This window comes from Chamaea fasciata, unplaced genomic scaffold (genome assembly GCF_029207755.1).
Source record: "Chamaea fasciata isolate MVZ Bird 193981 ecotype frontalis unplaced genomic scaffold, bChaFas1.0.hap1 SCAF_4, whole genome shotgun sequence".
NCBI classification, from domain to species: domain Eukaryota; kingdom Metazoa; phylum Chordata; class Aves; order Passeriformes; family Sylviidae; genus Chamaea; species Chamaea fasciata.
The window spans coordinates 18438195-18459860 of record NW_027094089.1 but is presented as its reverse complement, the minus strand read 5'-3'; the positions used below and the strand labels follow the sequence as shown (position 1 = coordinate 18459860).

At 54.0% G+C, this 21666-nt stretch overlaps 4 protein-coding genes across 9 annotated transcripts in view; 3 read left to right on the top strand and 1 right to left on the bottom strand.

The window, feature by feature from the left end:
- The first annotated feature begins 1707 nt into the window (after positions 1-1707).
- On the top strand, positions 1708-6252 carry DCTN3 (dynactin subunit 3). The gene is made up of 7 exons (XM_066180948.1): positions 1708-1845; positions 1943-2027; positions 2939-3025; positions 3931-4014; positions 4598-4656; positions 5397-5456; positions 5879-6252. The coding sequence occupies exons 1-7, from the start codon at positions 1747-1749 to the stop codon at positions 5966-5968; spliced, it is 564 nt and encodes a 187-aa protein (XP_066037045.1). The 5' UTR covers positions 1708-1746; the 3' UTR covers positions 5969-6252.
- Positions 6253-6612: 360 nt separating this feature from the next.
- On the top strand, positions 6613-9534 carry RPP25L (ribonuclease P/MRP subunit p25 like). Of its 6 annotated transcripts, none has more exons than XM_066180941.1 (2): positions 6613-6869; positions 8100-9534. In XM_066180941.1, the coding sequence occupies exons 1-2, from the start codon at positions 6645-6647 to the stop codon at positions 8655-8657; spliced, it is 783 nt and encodes a 260-aa protein (XP_066037038.1). In that variant the 5' UTR covers positions 6613-6644; the 3' UTR covers positions 8658-9534. The 6 variants fall into 6 exon arrangements, with proteins under 6 accessions (XP_066037038.1, XP_066037039.1, XP_066037041.1 ...); XM_066180942.1 differs by lacking the exon at positions 6613-6869 and adding an exon at positions 7129-7168 and having other exon boundaries at positions 8100-9533; XM_066180944.1 differs by lacking the exon at positions 6613-6869 and adding an exon at positions 7212-7285.
- Positions 9535-11714: 2180 nt separating this feature from the next.
- On the top strand, positions 11715-14287 carry ENHO (energy homeostasis associated). The gene is made up of 2 exons (XM_066182299.1): positions 11715-11910; positions 12530-14287. Exon 2 carries the CDS (start codon positions 12826-12828, stop codon positions 13009-13011), a length of 186 nt encoding a protein of 61 aa, XP_066038396.1. The 5' UTR covers positions 11715-11910; positions 12530-12825; the 3' UTR covers positions 13012-14287.
- A 998-nt stretch (positions 14288-15285) lies between these two features.
- DNAI1 (dynein axonemal intermediate chain 1) overlaps positions 15286-21666 on the bottom strand; it is a 140681-nt gene continuing 134300 nt past the window's right edge. The window contains exon 20 of the mRNA XM_066180940.1: positions 15286-15569. Coding sequence (XP_066037037.1) covers positions 15465-15569 — 105 coding nt within the window. The 3' untranslated portion in view covers positions 15286-15464. The remainder of the gene's footprint in view (positions 15570-21666) is intronic.

Here is a 21666-nt window from a genome sequence, read left to right as displayed (position 1 = left end):
TCACTCTGTGCAGAGCCCCTGGCCCCCTCTGCAGCCCCCGGGCATTTCTGCTAATGAAGCCGTTTCTATTTGTCGCCTTTGTGGAACAAAGCTCAGCTCTTCCCCTCTGAAGATCCCAGTTATCGATCCATGGGAAGAAAAGTCAGCACATACAGAGCCTCAGCCTTCTCCTGCTGCCTGAGTGCTCTGCACAGCACCTGCAGGTGATTTGGGGGAACATAAGGGCTACTGGGGCATGAGGCCACCCCACAGCTCCCTCCTGCATCCTGGTAGGCCTGTACAATGCTCAGTAGGAATGTGGCTGTAAGGACAACCATTTTTCACGGCACGGTGGGTTTAGCTTTCAGCAAAGGGCAATGGGAGGGTTCCCCAAAGCCATCCAGCTCACATTATCAGCAATGTTAGCAAAGTACCTACATTAGCAAATGTTTTTTTTATCTAAAAGAGTGACCTGGGACCTTGACTTGGTGTTCCCTGGTGCCTGGGCTATGGCAGTGCAATACCCAGGCCCATGTTCATCCTGGCACTGCTGAAGTCATTCGTACATGCCAGGGCAGTGGAAGGATGAGCCCTGGGATACAGACAATGACATTAGAAGGTGCTTTGAAAATTCACAGAATCACAGAATCATCAGGGCTGGAAGGGACCCCTGGGGATCACCCAGTCCAGCCCTCCTGCCAAAGCAAGGTCAGCTGGAGCAGGTGACACAGGAACATGTCCAGGTGGGGTTGGAATGTCTCCAGAGAGGGAGACCCTGCAACCTCCCTAGGCAGCTGTTCCAGTGCTCTGCCACCCTCAGCACGAAGTCCTTTCTTCTGTTTCAGCTAATGGCTGTCGCTTCTCATCCTGTAACAGGGCACCCACCACTGAAAAGAGTCTGGCACCATCCCCTCTGACACCTGCATTTGATATATTTATAGCATTAATGAGATCCCCTCTCAGTCTTTTCTCCAGACTGAACAGGCCCAGCTCCCCCAGTCTCTCCTCAGAAGAGAGATGCTCCATACCCTTGATCACCTTTGTGGCCTCTGCTGGATCCTCTCCAGTAGCTCCTTGTTTTTCTTGTGCTGAGCCCAGAAGGGGACACAGCACTTCAGATGCGCCCTCATCCGGGCTAAGTAGAGGGGCAGGATCACCTCCTTTGACCTGCTGGCCACAGTCTTCCCGATGCACCCTAGGACACTTCTTGCTCTGCAGCTGGAAAACTCTCTGGACCTTTTCTGTGACAGATGCTGCCACTCTGAATTCATTTCATCCCTTTCAGAAAGCTGTGTAATTGTGAGTGCCAGCTGAAGGCAGCGGCACGGCTGGGGTTGGCTGTGCCATTCATTAGTGCTTCTCTTCTTTGCGAGTGTCACCTGTGGCAGTCAATAAGAGAAAGGTGAATGCGGGCAGACAGAGGCCTGGGGGAAAGCCGGCGGCAGCCTCCCGGATTTCAAAGGGCCTGCATCCACACGGATCGCTATATCAATTCCTTTTAATACATCCGAGTGCCTCTTTTCTGGAGGACCACGCCGGAATGAAGCGGCTATCGACTGCCCTCCCAGGCGGCGGGAGGGCTGCGCGCTTCCCTCTGGAGTGCAAATCGCCATCGACCGCCCCGTATCCTCTGAGAGGGGCTCCGCTCCGGCAGACGCGGCCTCCCCTCCCGGCTCCATGGCAACCGTGGTCCTTAGCAACGCGCCGCCATGGCAACCCTCGGGGCGTGCCGGAAGTGAGGCGCGGCCGCTTCCGCACGGCGCGAAGATGGCGGCGGGTGCTGCGGAGCTGCGGCGACTGCAGTGGCGGCTGGAGGAGTTGGAGCAGCGCGTCGGCCTCGGCGGCGGGGGCTGCGGGCCGCGAAAGGTGCCTGGGGGGAGCTACTGAGAGCGGCCGGGGGCCGTTTGGTGCGGCCCGGCGGGGTCTGACAGCCCTGCGCCCTCCTTCTTCTGTGCCTCTGCAGGTGGCGGACGAGCTGGTGAAGGTGCAGGTGGCGCTGAACAATATCGCCGGCAAGAGGGAGAGGATCAAAATCCTGTTTAAGAAAAGTGAGCGGGTCCTGCGGAAGGGGACGCAGAGGGCGGGAGGGGGGAGCTCTAAACCGTTTCACTGTTCTAAACAAAAGTACTTTCCCCACACCTGTTTATTTTGGGCCCTTGTTTCAGTTTATTTGGCACAGAAATAAGTAACTGAGAGACGTTTTAGTGCTCGCGACCCTCCAGCTCAGCAGTCAGGAGTGGGAAACAGGAGGCTGCAGCCTGTTATTTGCTCAATTTCCATCTGCCCCTGTCAGTGCCAGGATTTGCTCTGCTTGGAATGCAGCCCCTGAAGGCTCTTGGAGCATGAACTCCTGAAATTAATTCCTGCACACTTGGACTTCTTGGGCATGCTGAAGTAGCTCTGCCCTCTGTGTGTGGTGGGAGCATTACGGTTCACACTCAGTGGGCAGATGTGGGGAGCTGCCTCCAAACTGGGGGGGGGGGGTGGGTGGGTGGGTTCTTTGTCCTGCAAAGCTGCCTGTTGGCCAGGTTTTGCTGTGTGTTGTCACAGGAGGAGCAGGGAGGGTCGTAGTGGTCCAAGTCTGCAGTGGATGCTCAGTATAAAAGCAGAAACCATGTATTTGTGGATGATTTTAAGGACCAGGATGGGGAGCTGTTGGCTGGTTTTGTCATGAGGGTGGGAGAAAGCAGATTTTACTCACTTTTGATAATTGTTATCCAGACAAAAGGCAAGATTTCCAGTTGTCTCTAAGGCAGTGGTTTCCTGGCTTGAGCAATTTGTCAGTTCTTGGCCACAGAGCTTCAAAGTCACATAGAAATTAATTAATCTGGGGAAAAAATGGTAGCTAAGTGTGCAGTGTTTTCAAGGTAATGTGGTACATAGTGGGAGGGGAAACTGCTCTTGTGAGTGCCATAACATCTCCCCTACTTTTTGTCTCCAATCCTGTTTATTTCTTCAGTTGAAGATGTAATAAAATACCTTGACCCCCAGTACATTGACAGGATGGCTGTTCCAGATGCTATGAAGCTGCAGTTCATCTTGGCAGGTACGGCATGAAACGAGGAGAAACAGGAGGCTTTTGTGGCACTGAAAAAAAAGTGTTCTTTACCTAAGATGGATTGGGATGGATTTCTTTTCTTTTCTTCAATTGTAAAGATGTGGCACGGCATGCCCCGTGGAGGTATCAGAGAGATGGTTTGTACAAGGATGTCACCCTCAATGCTCCCTCATGCACAGCCACCCTGAAGTTTTATCAGCTCTGATCTCTCCCATATTGATTGTTCACTTTAGCCCTGAATTAATCAAAGGCTGGTAGGAAAAGCTGGAGCTACAATGGTCGCCTGGCCCTACTTCCAGTATTCTCCAGTCTGTGACAAAAGCAGGAGACATTTGGGTGTATTTCAACACTGCCTAGCCTTGTTCTCTTTTGACCCAAGGAATTTGATCAACCTGTGATAGTATCATCTGTGAATGGAATTCCATAGAATCATGGAATGTTAAAGGGGTGGAAGGAGCCTTAAGGACCATCCAGTCCCAACCCACCCTGCCATGGGCAGGGACACCTCCCCAGCTGTCCCAGGTTGCTCAGACTCCCATCCAGCCTGGCTTTGAGCACTGCCAGGGATGGAGCATCCGCAACGTCTTGGGCAACCTGTGCTAGTGTCACCACCCTCACAGTAAAGAATTTCTTCCTAATATCCCGCCTAAATTTCCCCTCTTTCAGTTTGTACCCATTATTCCTTCTCCTATCCTTGGAACTTGATGGAGATTCTCCTGCATGAAATTGGTGTGAATCAAGACCCAGGGACGAGCAGCACAAAAGTGTAAATAAAATCATCAACAAGCCCCTTTCTGTAAAGACAGATCAGCTGAAAAAATTACCACTATTTGTTAAAAATCAAATCACTATTTTATGTTCATTGGTGTTGCTTCTTGTTCCCCTGCAACCAGAGGAACAAGCTATTCCTGCCCGTGCAGCCCTTCTGGAGCAGGTGAAGACACTCCAGCCTGTCTTGGACAGCACTAGTATCCAAGGTATGCACATTCTTCTGCAAGTTGGAGCTGCAAATGCCACCTGATATGCTGTGGCTTGTCCTGCTTTCTTTTTTTTCTCTTGAGCCTGAGACTAGAGAACAGGACAGCTTAGTGGTGTGAGAGTGAACTGAGTACAAATTTGGTCTGCTCCTGCCTCATGCTGCTCTAAGCTCCCTTGCAAGGTCAAGGAGGTGATAGAGTAGCTTGTGAAGCAGGCTAGAGACAGCACTTTGGCAGAGAGGGTGGAGCCTGGCAGGTCATTCCTTCCCGTGAGCTCTTTTGCATGCAGAGCATCTCTGTTCCTGGCATAAACAGAGATCCCTTTTCTGCTATCCAGGTGGTTTACTCTGCTATAGTTCTTGAGTAGCCCTTGCTGTGGGCATCCCTGAGCTCGTGTCATGTGCAGGGTAGTTAAGTAGTTTCTTTTAATCCTGTATGTGTTTTATCTGTAGTGTGGGACACTTGCACTCAGTGAGTGAAGTTCTGTCATGCTATGCTCATGGAGGAGGACTGGGCTTTACTTTGGGAACTACTCCCATGTGCTGTAAAACAACCCAAACTGATTTCTCCTTTGTGCTTCCAGCGGTTCCTGACCATGCAGCCAAACTGCAGCGGCTGTCACAGATCCACATACAGCAGCAGGTACCGTGAATTTTCCTATCAGTATTGACTAGAAGGGCATAGGAACCTTTTGCCAGTGGCTGAACTGTCACCCCTGTGTTTGTAATTGCCTGAATTGCTCATTTATGGCAGTTTTTTGCAATCAGAATATGCATACTACAGTCTTACAGAAATTTAAGTACTCCAGGGGAGAAAAGGATCCAGGATTTCTGTCAGTCAAGTCCAAGTTGGAAATTTGCCTGCCATAACCCTGCTCAAAACAGCTTTCTGTGACACGTAGTAAGTGGCAGTGGGTTTAACCATCTCGAATCCCCTCGTTAACTCAGACACTGAGGTGAAGCATTGCACTCCTCCTGTGTCCTGCTCTCTGGAACATTGTTGGCACTGTCACCCTGTCCCTTCACCCTTTCCCTCCCTGTACGAGCACTCCTGGAGCTGGCAGTGTGTAGCCTGGGCAGTTCCTAATGGTCTCTTTCAGCATTTTGCTGTGAGTCTCTGTTCTGGGGCAAGCAAAGCCTGGATACTGACGAGAGGCAGGCAGTGGTGTAAGCCTTGGGACGTTGGTGCTTCATGGGATCAATGTTTGTGACATTTCTCTTGCTTGTGAAAACTTGTCCAGCTGCAGTGAGCACCCACAGCCAGGGCCTTAGCACTGATCTAATGCCTTGGATGAGTTTCCTGCTGTACTGTCAGGGACTGGGAAGGGAGAGAGGTCCTTCACCTTATTTATTCCTCATGCACTGCGGCTCCCCTCTTTGCAGGAGAAGCGTCACGATCTCACTGACAGTGTCAAGACACTCCTTGAAGATTACAACAAAATGGTATCCTTTGAACTTCAGGCCTGGAACAGCTGAACTGACCCCTTCCCCTGGGCTGATTCTGTTGGATCTCTGGCCCTTGGTTTAACAGCCTCTCTGATGTGGTGACACCTGTGTCTCTGTCCTGGCTATGTAGGATCCCAGTGCCGAGGCACATCCCAAAACCAGTGGGTAGGGGAGCTGTGTAGAAAGCCCTTGCTTGGCAGTAGTGTGTGGTGTTCACAAGTGCCTCTTGGACTCCCGTGGGTATATAGTGCTGTGCAGTGGCTCAGCAACTGGGTGGATTGAATCCATGTAGGCTTTCAACAGCCTGGTGCCCTGGGCCTTTCCCAAGGAGTAAGGATTGTAATGGTGCTGTCAAGATGCTCTGACATAGGTTTCTTCCTCACAGTTTCCACATTACTTTCCTTAAGTGTCATGTCCAGACCCTACTTCTCTCCAAGCAATTTGTGCAATGGAATGAAATCCTGACACGTCTGGAAGCGGCCAAGCAAGCAAAGCCTGTGGCAGAGTGATGGCAGAGCTGGAGTGTGGTGTGCCCAAGGGCCCCTGTGGCATAGCTTGCATCCCACTGGTCCCAGCTCTTTCCCACTTGGAGCGAGCATGCTGGAGTGACACGACAGAATCCTGGGGCAGCCAGCTCTGCACAGACCTGTGCCAGCCCCCAGTCAAAGCCACACTGCTTAATCTGCCACTGTTTGCAGATCTTGCACTTCTCTGAAATTCATCTCGATTTTAACATATTTTAAAACCCCTTTCTGTGCTTACTGTGGGCCACAGTAAAGTCCTGGAATGCTAACTGGGTTGTCTGTCTCTCCCTGGATGTGAGGACTCCTCCTGGCACAGACTGGGGATTTTTCCCCAGGCAGTGATCTCTTAGCAGCCTCCAGGAGTTGGCCAGTGGTTACTTTAAGCCTTGGGCCAAGGGCCCGTAAATTCTTTGTAGTCCCACAGTCTTCCATTGTGTCCCACACCCTTCCCGTCCCTGTGATTTAGCTGTGCCCAGGGAAATCTGGTCTGATGGAACTTTTCTGCCTTGCCGTTCTCCCATATCTGTGCTGAGAGAAGGCAGCAGCTACTGCCTTTATCCTGCCTGTGCTTTCCTGAGACTGCTGCAAGCCAAAGCCTGTGCTGGCTTTTTCCCTTTCCAGAGAGGGGGACAAGTCATGCCTTGCGTGGTCTGACCATAGCATGGAGTTTCCAAGGCCATGCTTTTGCAAGGGTTTCAAACCCTTCAGGTTGGTGAGACACTGCCCAGCTGAGTGTGACCTGGGAGTCCTGCAGGAACGGAAGAAGTTCCATCTGTGCTCCAGGAATTGCCAGTCTGTGTCCTCTTCCCTGATCAGCAATTTCGCTGGTTGTCAAACCACAACCTGCGGAAAACCCCCACTCCCTCCAGCCGCTTGGGGAGCTCAGGTAAGGGTGGGAGCTCACGCACGCCCTTTCGTGGTAGCGCACAGGGACACCGTGTGTATGCCCGGTGCCGGGGAGAGCTGGATGTGCCGGTGGGAGCAGGGAATGCGCCAGTCGGGCTTCACCACCCGGGACAGGCCGGTGGGCGTGGCCCGCATATCGCCCCGCCTGTTGCCCGCCCACCCAGTCAGGTGATCGATGGGCGTGGCCCCGGTACTGAGCCCCGCCCACCCGCCTCGCGCTTGCGCGTGCCCGGCGTCGACCGCCATCTTGTGTCGGAGGGCGTGCTGAGGCGGCCGCAGGTGAGCGGGGTTTCCGCACGTCCCACTGGGGCATCCTTAACTCCCACCCCGACGTTCCCGCATCCCGCCCTGCCTCTCGGGCCCCCAGGCACGGATGGTGGCGGGGGCCGTGTGGGGGTGAGGTCCTCGTGTGCTCCCAGGGTTCGGAGCGAGGGCTCCGCGCTGCCGTGTCCCTGAGGAGAATGGGGTGCGGGGTGCAGCGTCTGGGCGCAGCGCGACTCAGGAGCCTGGGAGCAACAAAGTACTGCGACTTTCACCACCTTGGGCTGTGCGGTGGGGACGTGGAGTGCCCTGCACAGGGTAGCAGACTTAGTTCAGGATGGCTCCTGCCTTGTCAGAGACGGCAGCTATGAGACTTGGCCTTTCTGTCTTTTCCTCGAGGAAACCATTTTTTTTTTTTTCCTGGAACCCCTGGCTTGCCATCTCCCTTGTGACATGCAGTGTTTTACCCTCAGCTGGTCCCCATGAGCCTGTTTCTGTAACAGGAGGTGCTGCATGTAAACTGTGCTTGAATGTATCTTGTGCATGTCCCGGTGCAGCTGTGGCCAGCATCTCCGAGTTCTGTTCTCAGTCACCCCAGCTCACTTGTTTGTTTTGTCTTCTCTTGAGATACAACAGTGTTTTTTACATCACGATACAGCAGTGTTATTCACATACATTCAGTGTTATTCACCCTGCTTAGGCCCACAACACTAACGCTGTTTTTTTCACGGCCTGCCTGCCGAGGCTCAGGCTGCCCTGTGGTAACATTTGTACTGTAGGTATGTACTTATGAGGTCGGGGCAAACCTTTTGGTTATGCCTTTCCAGGATTCCCAATCCTGATAGTTAAAATGCCCTTCAGAGGAAAGGTTGTGGCTAACTGTGGTGAGAATTTCTTTGTGCAGCAATTAAAATGGGCTGGGTGTTCATGGGTCCATTTTCCTTTTCAGCACTGCAGAATGGAGAACTATAAGAAGACCAAAATTGTGGAGAAACCTTGTCCTCTTCCTTTCACTGACCTGCCCACTGATATTATTGAAATGAAGGTGAAGGACGGGAGCAAAATTAGGAATCTGATGGGCTATGCCATGAGCAAGATGGAGCAGGACTCAGTGAGGCAGATTCTTTTCACTGGCTCAGGCAAGGCCGTCAGCAAGACCATCACCTGTGTGGAAATCATGAAACGAAGGCTCAAGGAGCTGCACCAGATCACCAAAGTGCTCTTCAAACAGATTGAAGAAATCTGGGAACCCATTGTGCCTGAGGCAGGCCTCGATGCCTTGACAGTGAAGAGAAACATTCCTGCCATATGTGTCCTACTGAGCAAAGATGTCCTGGATCCTCAGGAGCCGGGGTACCAGGCCCCAGGATCTTTCGATGCCTTCTGGGCTGAGACACTGAAAGCAGACTCGCAGGGCCAGATGAAGAGAAAGCAGGGTGGAGGCCGGGGAGCTGGCAGCACAGGGAAGCACCCTCGCTCCACCGGGGGAATGCTGGGGGGGCCCTGAGGTGACAGCTCTGCGCTTGGTTCAGGGGAGCTGCAGAAACCAGCCCGGGGCTGTGGCTGCACAGCTGCTGCTGAACACACGGGCTTGCAGAGGTGTGAGCGGAGGGCAGGAGGAGTGGACTGTTAAAACTGGGTGTGATTGTAGCTGTCTGAAAATGTGTTTTGACAAGTGTCCTTACCAGAGGCTGCCAGGCTGTACTCCTTAGGGGTTTGTGGAAGACAGGAATTGCCTCTGCTTGAGCAAGAACTGTTGGTGTGCTGTCAGTGAGCCCCAGCAAAGGGCTGCTAGCCTGGCGAGGTTTCAGGTGCCAGTGGGACAGACACCTGCCTGTGTGCCAGGCGCAGGTTGCTCTGACCAGTCCAAAGGGGAGACAGGACATGATGTGGAATCCCCGGTCAGCTGCCAGCGTCACCTGGGCTCATGAGCGTACAGACAGGAGGGCACAGGGCTGGGACAGCCATTTCTGTGCCTGAAGAGTCCTTCTGCTTAGCCTGTCGGGGGGTTGAATGTGGGACTGCCAGGATACAGCTCCGTCTGGCATCATGTGCATGTAGCTCCCTTTGGCTCAGTGGAGCTGGCGGTTATAGTTCTCTGTCCAAACAGGCAGCAGTCGACCAGCCTGAAATCCTGTGACTCTGTGGCTGTCCTGGGGTGGTGGTAATGGGAAGCTCCAAAGGATCCTGTTCTTTCCCCTTACTGTTCCTTGATAATGCACAAAGATGGCTTTAAAATAAAGGTGTAACTTCATGTAACTTGGAAATTTGTCATGTCTTCCTCATCCCACTGGAGGTCACCCTGTAAGCATTGGTGGTACAGTTGCGGCTGCTGGCTGAAGCTCTGCTTTTCCAGCCCTCCTGCTGCTCTGTGTTTGTTGCTCTCGTGTCTGTAAATGGACCAGATATTAACCTCCTTTCACATCTGAAATAGACCAAGGTTCTGGGTTTTTTTTCTGTGAAGTTTTCTGGTAATTTTTTTCCACCTCTTTTAAACTGGCTGGAACTGCAGTCTCAAAAAGACTTGTCCTGAACTCTGCTGAGCGAGGCAAAGGACAGATCATCTTTTCTTGTGCAGTAGTTGCCTTCCTGGAGCAGGTCTGGTAAGTGATTCTGGACCGGAGAGAAGGGCTGTTCCTGTGACAGCCTGAGCTCTTGGCTGAACAACCCCTGCTCACACAGTGTCCTGAGCGCTCCTGTCCTGCAGACTCTTGCCGCTCTTCTTGTGTCACTGCTTGTGTAGTGAGCCGTAGCTGGACCCAGCACTCTGCACTGTCAGTTAAAGGATAACAATACAAATGTGGAAGGAAGGGATTTTACCCAGGTGAGGGGGAGCAGGATAGGTGCAGTGTGTTTGTTACCTCTGCAACCAGACCAGACTCCAGCAGCCTGCGTGGCGCACAGACACCTGCCTCGCATCCAAACAAGCGCCCAGTGGAGCCAGGACTGCCAGGCTTACACACCTCCTCCTCCCCTTCTGAAGGTCTCACTGCCTCCTGCCCCACTACCTGGAGGTAGTCAGGGAAATGCTTGGACCTGTCTACTTTGCCAGGAGATGTGAGTCCTGGGGATGGGGCAGCGTTAATCTGTTTTATCTTGGTGCTGTTCCCAGCTGCTGCTCCCTTACATCTAAGGAGGAGACTGCTTTTCTTAACTAATTAGCAGATTAGCCATAAATGCCAAGGAAGATGCTCGAGTGTCTGATCAGATGGCTTCTGACATTTCAATTGGCAATGTGTCTGTGTTTACTCAAAACATCCTCAGTACAGAGCCGAGAGCCAGATCCTCAGGCAGCCTGTGTAACCCTCCCTCATGGCCGTGGCACGTTTAAAGCTGCCTCATCAAAGCTGCAAAGTGACTGTTATTTTTGTTTCACTGGAAGTTATCCTCAGCTGACTTGGTGGCTCTCCCTTCAGGGATGAGCTTTACCCGACCATTACACCTGTGGGTTTGGGTCAGCTGAGAGATGTCCCAGCTCCCTTATGTTCTGCCCTTCACCCATCCTTCATCTGCCTGTCTCTTCTCCCGTGGAGACACACCGTGTGGGGGTGCCTGGCTGCCACAGACCCTGATGTCACTGCTGTGCATCTGTCTCACCAGGCATATGTGGGTCCTGGATGTGACTTTTCAGAGCAATTGCAGGTGCTGATTCCTGTGGGTCTCCAAGAAGCACCCCGAGGGCCCCTTCAGCCCCAGGAACCTCCTGTCTCCCAGCCATGTCCTTTGGGTGCCACATCTGTGTCCTTCAGTAGGAGTACCCACCCCTTGGGGTGATGCCCCACACAAGGGCTTCTGAGGCTCCAGTGCCCATATGGAAGCTGGCAGCTGAGCATGGGGTCAGGCTGCCCTGTACCTCAGTTTCCCCACCGACAGGACAGCGGGAAGCCAGCTGTGCCGATGAGGCTGATCTTGCTCATATTCCTAGGTACTGATTTTCCCTAGATGTCCTGTTCTCTCCTCTCCCTGGGTTATCATGGGGTCTAAGCCCACCCCTGCCTGCCTGTAGCTCTTGTGACCCGGGAAGGACCCCAGCCCAGCCCTGGCAAGTCCATCCTCAAGCCCCGATGTGTGTGGGACCAGGAGCAAGTGTGTTCGTGTGTGTGTTTGTGTGTGTACGCGCGCACGTGTGTGCAGGGGCAGGGCAGGCAGCAGCAGGGAGAGGCAGGCGGTGACCCCCGGGCATGGCGAGGCAGGCGGCACAAGGGGGCAGACGCAGCAGGACGCAGGCAGGGCTGCACCAGCAGCGGCGGGAGGGCAGCACCGGGGCCAGTACGGGCAGCATCAAGGGCAGTACCGTGACAGTTCCGGGGACAGTACCGCTGGCAGTACCCTGAGAGCATCGGAGCACTGCCAGTGACAGTACCGGGGCAGTACCGGGCCGGGTCCCGGCCCGCGCCGGCAGAGCGCGCGCTGCCCGGCGTTGTCTCCCCCGCTGCTCACGTGGGAGCCAGGCAAAGGGGAGCGTCCCGAGCGGCGTGTTCGGCCAATGGCAGGCGGCGGAGAGAAGCGATAACCAATGGTGGGGTGGGGGTGGGGCGCCAGCAGGGCCCGCCCCCCGGTGCCGGCGGGAGGGCGCGGGCCGCGCGCGGGGCTGCGGCACCCACGGGCGGCCGTGGCGGGACCGCGCCGGCTTCGAGCGCTCCGCGGGGCCGCGCCGGGACCCCGCGCCGCCAACCCGCTCCGAGTGGGGTCCCGGCAGTGCCGCCCGCTCTCCCGCCGGCATCGGGGTCCCGGCGGTACCCGGGGAGAAGAGGAGGCAGGTAGGTAACCCCGGGGCCCCGCGGCGGGAGGGCGGAGTTGGTGGGACCTGTTGCTGTCCGGTTCCGGGGGCTCCGTGGTTTTCCTGCTCTGCTGCGTGGCGGGGTCAGAGGCGCCGGAGAACGCCGCAGCCGGGCTCTGCCCGACCCCGGTAAAAAGCACAGTGGGGGCTGCCCTGTCCCCACACCGGCTGCCGCCAGCCCCGGCCCCGTTGTGGATGCAGGACCTCGCAGCGGCATCCCACTGGCAGGAAAAGGAGTTGGAGGATGGAGAGGGGATCGGAGCGGGGCCAGGGCTGTCCGGAGTCACCCGGGAGTGCACAGGGAGGAGCGTTTGGGCCGGGATGAGGGGATGCGTCTCCCACTGGGGATACCTTCAGCTTGGTGGCTCACGCAGGGCATGAGGGGTAGAGCCACGGCTGGAAAGGGGTGCTAGAAATGTCCCTAAAACACCATCTGACCTGGTAGCTGATGCAGCCTTTGAATTCCAGCGGAGCCCGTGGACCCTGGGGTTGTGGTCCCCTGGCACCCCCACAGCCCAACCTGAGGGGTTCCCACAGCACAACCTGAGGGTTTCGCACAGCCTGTCCCTTCATGCTCACGGTGACTTTCTCTCTTCCAGGTGCTGAAAGGAGAACAGTGGGCCCCGTGTCCTCACTGCCCTGCCAGAGGAGAGGAAACGCAGAGAAAGCTTCCCTTGTGGTGTGGTGCAGCCCGAGACACAGCTGTTAGTGGCCTAACTGACGGGGTGACACTGTCCTGCTGCTGGCCTGGCCCCATCCCACTGCCAGCACCACGGCTGTGCCCTTTGTCCCCTGCCAATGCCAGCCGGTGGAGGCTGCACACTCAATTACTGCCCTGGCATCCCAAGCATAAGACCAGGCTGTGGGCTCTGCCGATTCCTGCGGGACAGTGGCCATGGCGGCTGCTCTCTCCACTGGAGCAATCGTGGCAATTTCTTTCAACTGTGTCATCGCGTTGCTCATCCTCATTCTCTTCCTCATCCTCTGCAAAGCTTGCAGGACCCCCTCATGTCCCAAGAAGACCCCGGCTTCTGATGTGGATGAGTCAAGGAATGAAGAGAAGTACCTGCTGCAGCCCTGATCTGCTTGGGGACTGGGGTATCCACTTGTGCTGAAGGAGTTGTGCCAGACTGGATGCCTGTGCTGCGACTCGAGTGCTGGACCAGGCTCGATGAAAGCTGAGGGGGCACCCAACTGCTTGCAGCAGCTGTGACAGGGGGCACAGTCCTTTGCCTTTGTGGTCTTGGTGTGTGAAGTTCCTGGAGTGCCCACAGTGATGATGGGCATAGAGAGACAACCAATGGGGATATGCTACAAGGACAGTCATGTCTGTCCCAGCGGCCAGTGAGCACAGCAGGAGCTCTGCTTTCAAGTGCACCCCTTATTTGGGAAGAGCCTGTGAACTCTTCTCTGGTGTTCATGGCCTGGGACAGTGGCGACAGTGCAGCAGACCTGAGCAAAGCTGGTTGGGGGCCTGGAGAGGGGAGACAGCAGGGCTGGCACAAGTGCTTCTTCCCAAGCAGGCTGGCTGCTCCATGGCAGCGTGTGCCCAGGGGAATCTGAGCAACCCCAATCCTGCTGGCAGAGCACAGCTGCCAGTCCAGATGTTTGGAGGTGGCCCTGGGTGCCATGTGCCCTCAGCCTCAGGTGGGCATTTGGCAGATGTCTGCCCAAGCAGCGAGTTTAATGAGGCACAAGGGGGCCTGCATGGTCTGCCTGATCATCTCCAGCCTGTCTTTCAGTCCCCTCCAGCATTAGCACCAACGCTGCTAGGCAAACGACCCTCCTCCTCTTCCTTTTCCTCCTTGCTGGATGTGTATCCCTGCCCTCCCCCCTGCCTGCTCCCAGCTGAGGCCAGCCAGTGGTATTTGCCCTGCCTGTGAGCAGCAGATGTGCCCTTGCAGGCATCTCTGATCCCGCTGAGAGCAGCCTGGTATGGCTTTTTTCCTGGGAAGATGGGAGACATGGGAAGATGAGGATGCCTGGACAAATAGTTTTGAAGGTTCTTTGACCCTGCCTGTTCCCTGGGGATCACAGTGGCTCTGTGGGGAGGGATGCTGATATCTGGCTTGTCTGCAAGCCTGGCAGCTGCATCCCCCACTCTGCCAGTGGGTGCTGTGGGTTTTGGAGGGCTCTGCCTTGCCTTTCCTAGAGCCGAGCAATAGCCACTGTCACTGCTGGCACAGCCACTGCAATAAGGGGACAGAAGGGTGGAGTGGGAAGGATGCCAGTCGGGGTTTCTGCACAGGCTTGGCCAGGTCTGGCAGCGCCTGTGGCTCCTCCCCGTGTCAGGTGTAGCAAACACATCCCTTTGCAGCCTTGTTTTTACTAGACTAATAAACAGATTGTAGGACCCATGTTGTGTCTCTGAGCTCTACCCCGTGCCTGGAAGATTCGAGAGGAGGTGGCACATCTTGCTGTCTCGCAGGGCTGAGGAGTGGGGCTGGGGGCCCATATCTCTGGAGGACTGTGGGTGGTTTGCTCAGGGATGGTGATAAGGAAGGGCTCTTGTCCACATGCCTCTGGGGCTTTTAAATTCTGGGTGAGACCTGACGGTGTTTCCTGCCTGCCTGCCTGACCTGGCAGCATGTGGGAGTCAGCAGGGAGCATTCCCCAACCTCTGTGCTAGAGGCAATGGAGCGTTTCCAAGCTGTGGCCTTACTTTACAGGGATGCCTGTGAGAGACAGGCCAGCTGAGCATATGGAGGACACCTGCCACCACACCTGTCTGGCAGCTTTGGTCCCCAGGCCTGGGAGCTGTGCAGAAGGATCTGGTGGTGACAGCCACCAATCATCAGCATGCTGTGAGGCTACTGCTGCTCCTGCTGCCACTGCAGCCTCATAGCAGCTAATCCTCTGCTGCACAGAGAGTAGTGGAAGGCTCTGCAAACCCCGCTGCCCAGCAGTTCCCACAGGCACTAGCTGGGCAGAGGCACCCCAGCCCCATGCTGAGGCCCCTGGGGAGAGGGGAGCTGTGAACCTCCCATAGCTGGTGACTGGCAGCTGCTGCCATGTGCTGTCTGGAGGCATGGAACATCTCTCTCCCACAGTCCTGGGGCACCAGGCCAGGTTTCCAGGTACCCTCTGGATTAGGCTGCCACCCCAAAATCCAGGTGTGGCATTGCACTTGACTTGCACAAATGCCTGGGGGCGCTAGAGCTTAGAGCTCAGTCTCTCTGGCCACCACTCACACACTGGGACTGGCTGCCATGAATCTGCAGCCCCAAGGTTTTCCTAGGCCCCCTCCTGCCCTCCATAGGGCTTTCATCTGGTGCAAGCCCAGTCAAGGCTTGGGAAAGCCAAGGGCCATGTTGCTATGAAGGGCCAAGCATGGTGAGATTTGACTAACCCAGACATGACTGGACACCGCAGCTCTCCCAGCTTTCAGTTTATTTGTCCAGGCACAGAAGCAAAGTGTTCCTGCTGTGCAAAAAGTGGGCAGCCAGGGCCCGTGACTTGCATGCCAAGCAGCCACCGATCAAAGTTGAGATTGTTTGGCCAGAGGCTGCCCACAGAGTCATCATTCCCCCCCTCTCACTTCTTGTCCTTGCTCCCTGGCTCTCTCACCAGGCTAAGCAGCTTCTCCAGCTTTGCTATTTCCACCTCGGGACCTTTCTTCACCTCCTGGCCTTTCTTCTCCTGCAAAGAGACCAAGCAGGATAGAACTGTGGGCAGGGAGGAAGGCAGGGATGAGGAGGGGTCCAGCACATGGAGGGCTGCTGGAGTGCTGTGTCTGAGCTCTCACCCCTCACTGAAGGCTGATCCACAGGGGGATGCACCTGCCCATCCTCATATTTCAAGCCCAAGGTGCCATGAGATGTATGAAAGCTTCTGTGAGCTGGGGAAGGACACTAATGAAGTGTTTGGATGGGAATCGGTGTGGCTCTGTTGATCCACAGTGACTCAAAACCTCTTCTGTCTTTCTCTTCCTAGACCTTCTTAGCCTCATGGGACTGGACCACCCTCTAAGCTATGCCCCCAAGCTGTAGGTAGGTGCCAAGTGTGCAAGACTGCTAGGGTAGTGACAATGGTGTAGATGTCCAGACCTCCCCAAAACAGCCCCACCATGCATAAGCTGTGCCGGTGCTCCTGGGAAGAGGCAGCCACCTGAGCAGGGATCATCCCTTTTGCACCCAAATGACTTTTCCCAGGAGGGCAGCTGGGTGTTGAGAGCCCCTAACCTGGTGGACAGAAGTGAGTCAGGGCTCTCAGGTGCGTGCTGTTAACTCCTCACTGAGGCTCTCCTGTGCCTGGACACACTTCTGTGCCAACCCTGATGCACATCCCAGCACAGGCAAGGGGAATGTCCCCTAGCACCTGACCCCAGCATCCCAGGGGCTCCCTGCCTGAGTGCTAAAGCAAACTACCAGAATCTTGAGAAAAATCAGATAGCACAAGGGAAAGAACCTGCCCAGTTCAGCCCTCACTTGTTTGGGAGCAGCAGGAGCTTTCCAGGTCTGGCAGAGGATGATGTCCCTGCTGAAAGCACAAATTCTACTCAGTGCTTTGGGCAGAACAAGTTTCTGCTGTGCTGTGGGCTGCAGCATTGCTCTCAACAGAGTTCTGGCACTTTGGGAAAGTGATTAACTGGGCTTAGGCTCTCCAGGTTCACATCATATAAGACACAGCTGCAGCAGAGGAATTTTCCAATCTACACTGAGCCCACCAAGCCCTCCTGCAGCTGAGCATCTACGCCATGGGATTTCTCCAAAGCAGCATCCCCACAGTCACTACTTCTATCATGAAGTGTTGCCTTTCACAGCCTTCCCCTTTGCCAGCCTGCTGGATCTCGCCTTGCCTCTGGATTTGGTGGGATACCCCTGCTTTGGGGCTGGGGAGCTCCTCTTTGTGCAGCATGGCTCTGGGCACCCCCAAAAGCAGCTGGCAAGTACGGGTGAGCAGAAGGGCTGGCAAAGTCTGGCAGGTGGGGTCGGGAGAGGTGGCAGCGGGCCTCCAACACTGCAGCAGAGCAAAGGGAAAGGAACATCCTTGACCATGCTTGGAGGCAGCCTACAGGAAGCTGCTGTACTGTCTCTTCTTGGCATCCCCAAAGCACAGCCTCTGCTCTCCATGCTCTCAGAAGGCCAGAGGAGCAGCACTCAGCATCAGATGAAGGAGACAGCCAGCTTTCCTCTCTCCCCAGTTAGAAGAGATCAATTCTCATCCTGCTGAATCAGACCCACTAATGGCTGCAGGTGCAGCAAATATAAACACACACCTTGCTGAAGAAATGCCAGCGTACAACACGGATAAAGTTGCTAGCCCACATGGATCCCTCTGCTTTTCTCTAGCAAACATGGGCATTTGATGAGTGATGACAATGTGCAAAGAAATCCCCGGGGAACCCCTGTGTCCTCCCTCATCCCAGCCCAGCACAACCTTGATGGAACAGAGGTTTCCTAAGCTGCCAGAGGACACTGCTGAGATGAAAGCAGTCCTGGGGGTTGGATGGGGACAGGAATATTTGGAAATCCCTTTGCTCCCAAGAAGAGCCCCACTGCTGTTCTGATCACTGGGATGAGCCCAGGTTGTTTCATTTACTGAGTCCATCGGCTGCGTGCTGGGACAGTACTGGTTTGTATTAATGCCAACAGGTGGGCAGCGCCCTTCATGGCTCTGGTCTGGGCACTGCGAGTGATATTTGTAATAATGGCCCACACCACAGCAGAGCATGTCTCTGAATGAGAGCCTGGGGTAAACATAGCTACTCGAGGTATTTCAGGACAGCTATTTCTGCAGAAAAGCTGCTTTGCTGTCTGACACCATTCAAACCCCTCCCTTTGGCACTCTGTGTCACATACAGCAGCACACAAAGGTCCTCGGGACAGGCAAAATAGACATCTGCTTTGCTCAAATGGGAAGAGAAGATGCTGAAGTCACCTCCCACCAATCCATCTCCATCGCAAGCCCTTTGATGTCTCCACTGGTAGGATCAGGGAGAGTCCCTGACTGATGTCCTGCAGGCCGATGGGAACTGTGTCTAAGCCTTGCTGAGTCACCAGCCTCAGGCAAAGCTCAGCTCCTGGTCGACAAACTGTCCCTAAAACTTAGACTTTTACACTGGCTCAGCTCCTTTGGTGCTTCTGAGCATGCTGCAACAAAGCCACACACAAGCCTGTAATGAGCCATAACTGAACCAGAGTCCTAATTTAATGCCACATAACCAAGCAAGCAAGATGACACAGGGAATGAAAATTATAATGTCCTTTTGGGGGCACTGGAATGGAAAGTTTCTCTTTATTCTGTCATCTGCTTCTCCCAGGGCACTTATGCTTGTGAGCTGGCTAGGCCACTGATGGCACCAGCACAGCACTGTGGGATCTGCTTGGATGCACGTGGCAGCTTCCTACAAATCCAGGGGCTTTGGCTGCATGAGACCTCTGAGGAGCAGTTCTTGGAGTAGAGCTACTGGGATGTCCTAGGGCACATACAAGGCGATGTCCCTCACTTCCACACATGGCTGCCAAAAGGCTCTGCCTCCAGAAGATGCCACGTCCAGGTATGGAGAGGGCACTCGTGGGGCTCTGCCACCATGTGTGTAGCAGCACCCCTGCACCCGCCTACACCCCTGCTTATACCACATCCATAGGGCTCATCAGGAGCTGAGAATGAGTCAGGGCAGAACATCCTCCCCATGAAGCTGTTAGATGCAGAGCTGAGATTACATGGGAAGTCTGTCCCTGAGGAGCTCATGGAATGGGTTATTGGAGCTGCTCAGAGCAGCGTTTGCATTGGCTTTACTATTAACTGCTTCCAACTGGAGAGCAAAACGTTCCTGTTGAAATGGTGATGAGGAACAAGGCCGGAAAGCTTATGGCAGGGCCAGAAAAGGTGCTGTGTGGGGATGGACTCTGCCTTGCCTACAGAACATGACCTCAGGGAGGAGAGATGAGGAAAAGACCCCCTGTTTGTGTCCATGCTGCTGTATTTGTTGCCAGGTTTCTGATGGCCCTTACACTCCCTTTACCTCTTGTCTGGGGTCTTCCCTGGCTCATCAAGCAGGGAAACTGAGGCAAGGGGCTCAGGTTTACAGGCGGTGTGCAGGATCCTTGGTCCTTGGTCCTGGTCCTCTCAGCCCCAAGGTGAGTACTGGCACTGGAAGTGAAGCAGGAGTTGCGAGATGACTGAGGTGAAGCCTCAGGGGGAAGGGTGGAGTGAGGACTAAGAGAAAGATGAGGATGACGACTGGCTGCTTGAAGATCCCTTGATGCTTGGGAGCCTCAGCCCCACCCATCCTCATGCAGGCATATGCTGAACTCTGCATTCAGGTTATGGGACTCATTTATGCTGGAGTCTTGGCTAATGCCTTCATTCCCTAGTTGAACAGTATACCACTGAGTTAATAAAACTCTCCCATAAAAGCCATGATGCTGGCACTTTTCAGCTTCCATGTCTTTTTCCCATTGGTGGAATAATCATAAAACATCTGCTCTAAAGTTTTGATTAAACAAGACTAAACATGTTTATGTTTTAAAGCAGGAAGGAAGTAAACCACTCTGACATGAACATAGTCAGGAAACCCCCACGACTTCCTTACGAGCAGAGGTGACCCTTTACTGTGGCCAAGGGGCACAGGCCTGTCTCTGCCCTGCTGTTGTCATGACACTGATGTCATTCCTTACACGATAGACTTCTGGATACAGTCATGCTGGAACAGGATCTAGACATTTTATAAAGTAGCCCAGTGACCTAAGAACTGGTTTCCCATGAATAAGGATTTAAGCTTTTACATAGTTGTTTCGAAGGGGGTGAGAAGCTTCAAGAAGACACCTAAAACTGCCTCAGTGGGAAGGGGTACACAGCCTGCCAGCTGTTCAGAGGTGTATTTCCTTGGGAGATCTTTTCTTGTTCCTTCTGCTCAGGTTAAGGTGACAGCTACAGGATAAGGGCTCCTCCATTATCAAAACACACTAGTGACTGGTCTGGTGAACTCAACAAATGAAAGCAAAGATGAAACTTCCCTGAAGCATTTCTGACAGGAAGACCAAGGAAAGGATGGCCAAACCTCTTCATGAACACAGAAAAATTTTCCTCATCATCTCCCTGGACCACTAACCAAACATTAATAGGATCAACAGAAATATGATATGAGCTGCAGCCCTGAAGCCCCCCAGATGTACCTCATAATGGCCCTGTTGCAACCCAGTCCTGTCCTATGGAGATTGACTTATGCTGTGCTGGGGATGATGTCTGTGCTAGGACCACTTTTGGGCTCTCACAGCGTCCATTGACATGCAACAGCACAACATGCTTTTCAACCACAGAGAGCCTTGAGACACACTCACAGCCTGATCTGACAGCATCACTCCTGGCCCATGGAAGGATTAGCTGACGGACTGGAGATAAGGATTTAGGCGTATTCTGCTACTGTTTGAAAATAAATGACAGCAAACTTTTTTGCAGGGAATGAAACCAGCAGAAAAGCCCCGAGGATGGTTAGGTCATTCAGGTGACAGCAGCCACACAGGAGCACTGGCCTCAAGACTGGTCTTACCTCCAGCTTCAGGTACAACCTGTGCAGTTCAGGGTAAGCATCACCCACCTTGCTCAAACTCACATCCTACTCGGAGACTTTGCCTGGAATCTGCACTGGCCCATGCCAAAACACAGCAGGGCACACAGGTCTCAGAGCCCCAACTGACCTGCCTTTGCTTGCTGGAAGTCACCCTTTAAATTGGCCAAGCTACAATGCTGTAACCAGCCTGTGGCTCAGCAGCACAGATCAGCCAGGAAAGGCACGGGCGCAAAGGTCAGGACATCCAATAGGCAGGAAATACAAGAAAATTGGATCAGACCCGGAAGCTTATGGGATTGAAGGAATTGGGCACGGCATGTGGGCAGGAGTCACTTGTCAATTAATAGTGGGTAGCTGCCCACAGCACACCACAGAGCTGGCCAGTTCACAAACATGCATGGAGAGGGGAGAGAATGCCTGATGGAATGAAGGGCTCTGCAGCAGCAGTGAGCTAACAGCCCGGTCAAATCCACAGCCATCACAGAGCACAGCCCGTGTATCGTCACAGCCCTGTGTCTGCTCTGCCAGGGGCTGGCTGGGACTCCACCTCCTTGCTCACCTCCACGGCATTGCCCTCTGGCCAAGCAGAAGCTGTGCACACACCAGAAGCTGTTCCCTGAAGAATGTTCCCTGTTCTTGCTAACTCCAGAGCCTCGAGCAATATCTCTTACAGACCACTAATTTAGGCACCTAAATTTAGCCATAAAAAGACCACACTTAGCATGAAAACTTCAGTGAACAAGACCAAGCTGAGTGCAGATTTGTCTCATGGCAGTCCTCACAGCTCCTCCGAACTGGGCATTACAATGATTTGTTACCTCCTGAATTTATCCCAGTACCAGCTGCAGAAACGCACCGAAACCATTTAAAACTGTTAGTCTTCTGTCTTTCCCATTGTCTGACACAAGTTCAGTTCATGAATCATCAAATAAATAGCTTTAAAAAGAAGGATTAATTTTAAAGATATCTTAAGACATTATGGGTCTGAAATGAGCCAGTACCCTTAATTCTGCCCTGCACAGATGCTGTGATTAGAAAACATCAGCAAAAGGGTCCCAAGAGGTCACACATACTTTGTCAGCCTTGAAGACAATTTGGCTACACTCTAACTGTGAGCTCTGGGTGTGTGAGATGAAGACAGCCTTCTTTTGGTTGTCATCAGCCTTAGTCGCTGAGATGAGCCAACATCTATAGGCGCTATTTGACTACAACAGGCTGGTG

Bases quoted from the DNA above. Each gene is read 5' to 3' on its own strand.
- DCTN3 (XM_066180948.1), top strand. From the start codon at position 1,747: ATGGCGGCGGGTGCTGCGGAGCTGCGGCGACTGCAGTGGCGGCTGGAG. The intron at 4,015-4,597 runs GTATGCACATTC...TTGTGCTTCCAG, and splicing joins GGACAGCACTAGTATCCAAG to CGGTTCCTGACCATGCAGCC. The intron at 5,457-5,878 runs GTATCCTTTGAA...TGTCATGTCCAG, and splicing joins TTGAAGATTACAACAAAATG to ACCCTACTTCTCTCCAAGCA.
- RPP25L (XM_066180941.1), top strand. From the start codon at position 6,645: ATGGAGTTTCCAAGGCCATGCTTTTGCAAGGGTTTCAAACCCTTCAGG. The intron at 6,870-8,099 runs GTAAGGGTGGGA...TTTCCTTTTCAG, and splicing joins CAGCCGCTTGGGGAGCTCAG to CACTGCAGAATGGAGAACTA.
- ENHO (XM_066182299.1), top strand. From the start codon at position 12,826: ATGGCGGCTGCTCTCTCCACTGGAGCAATCGTGGCAATTTCTTTCAAC.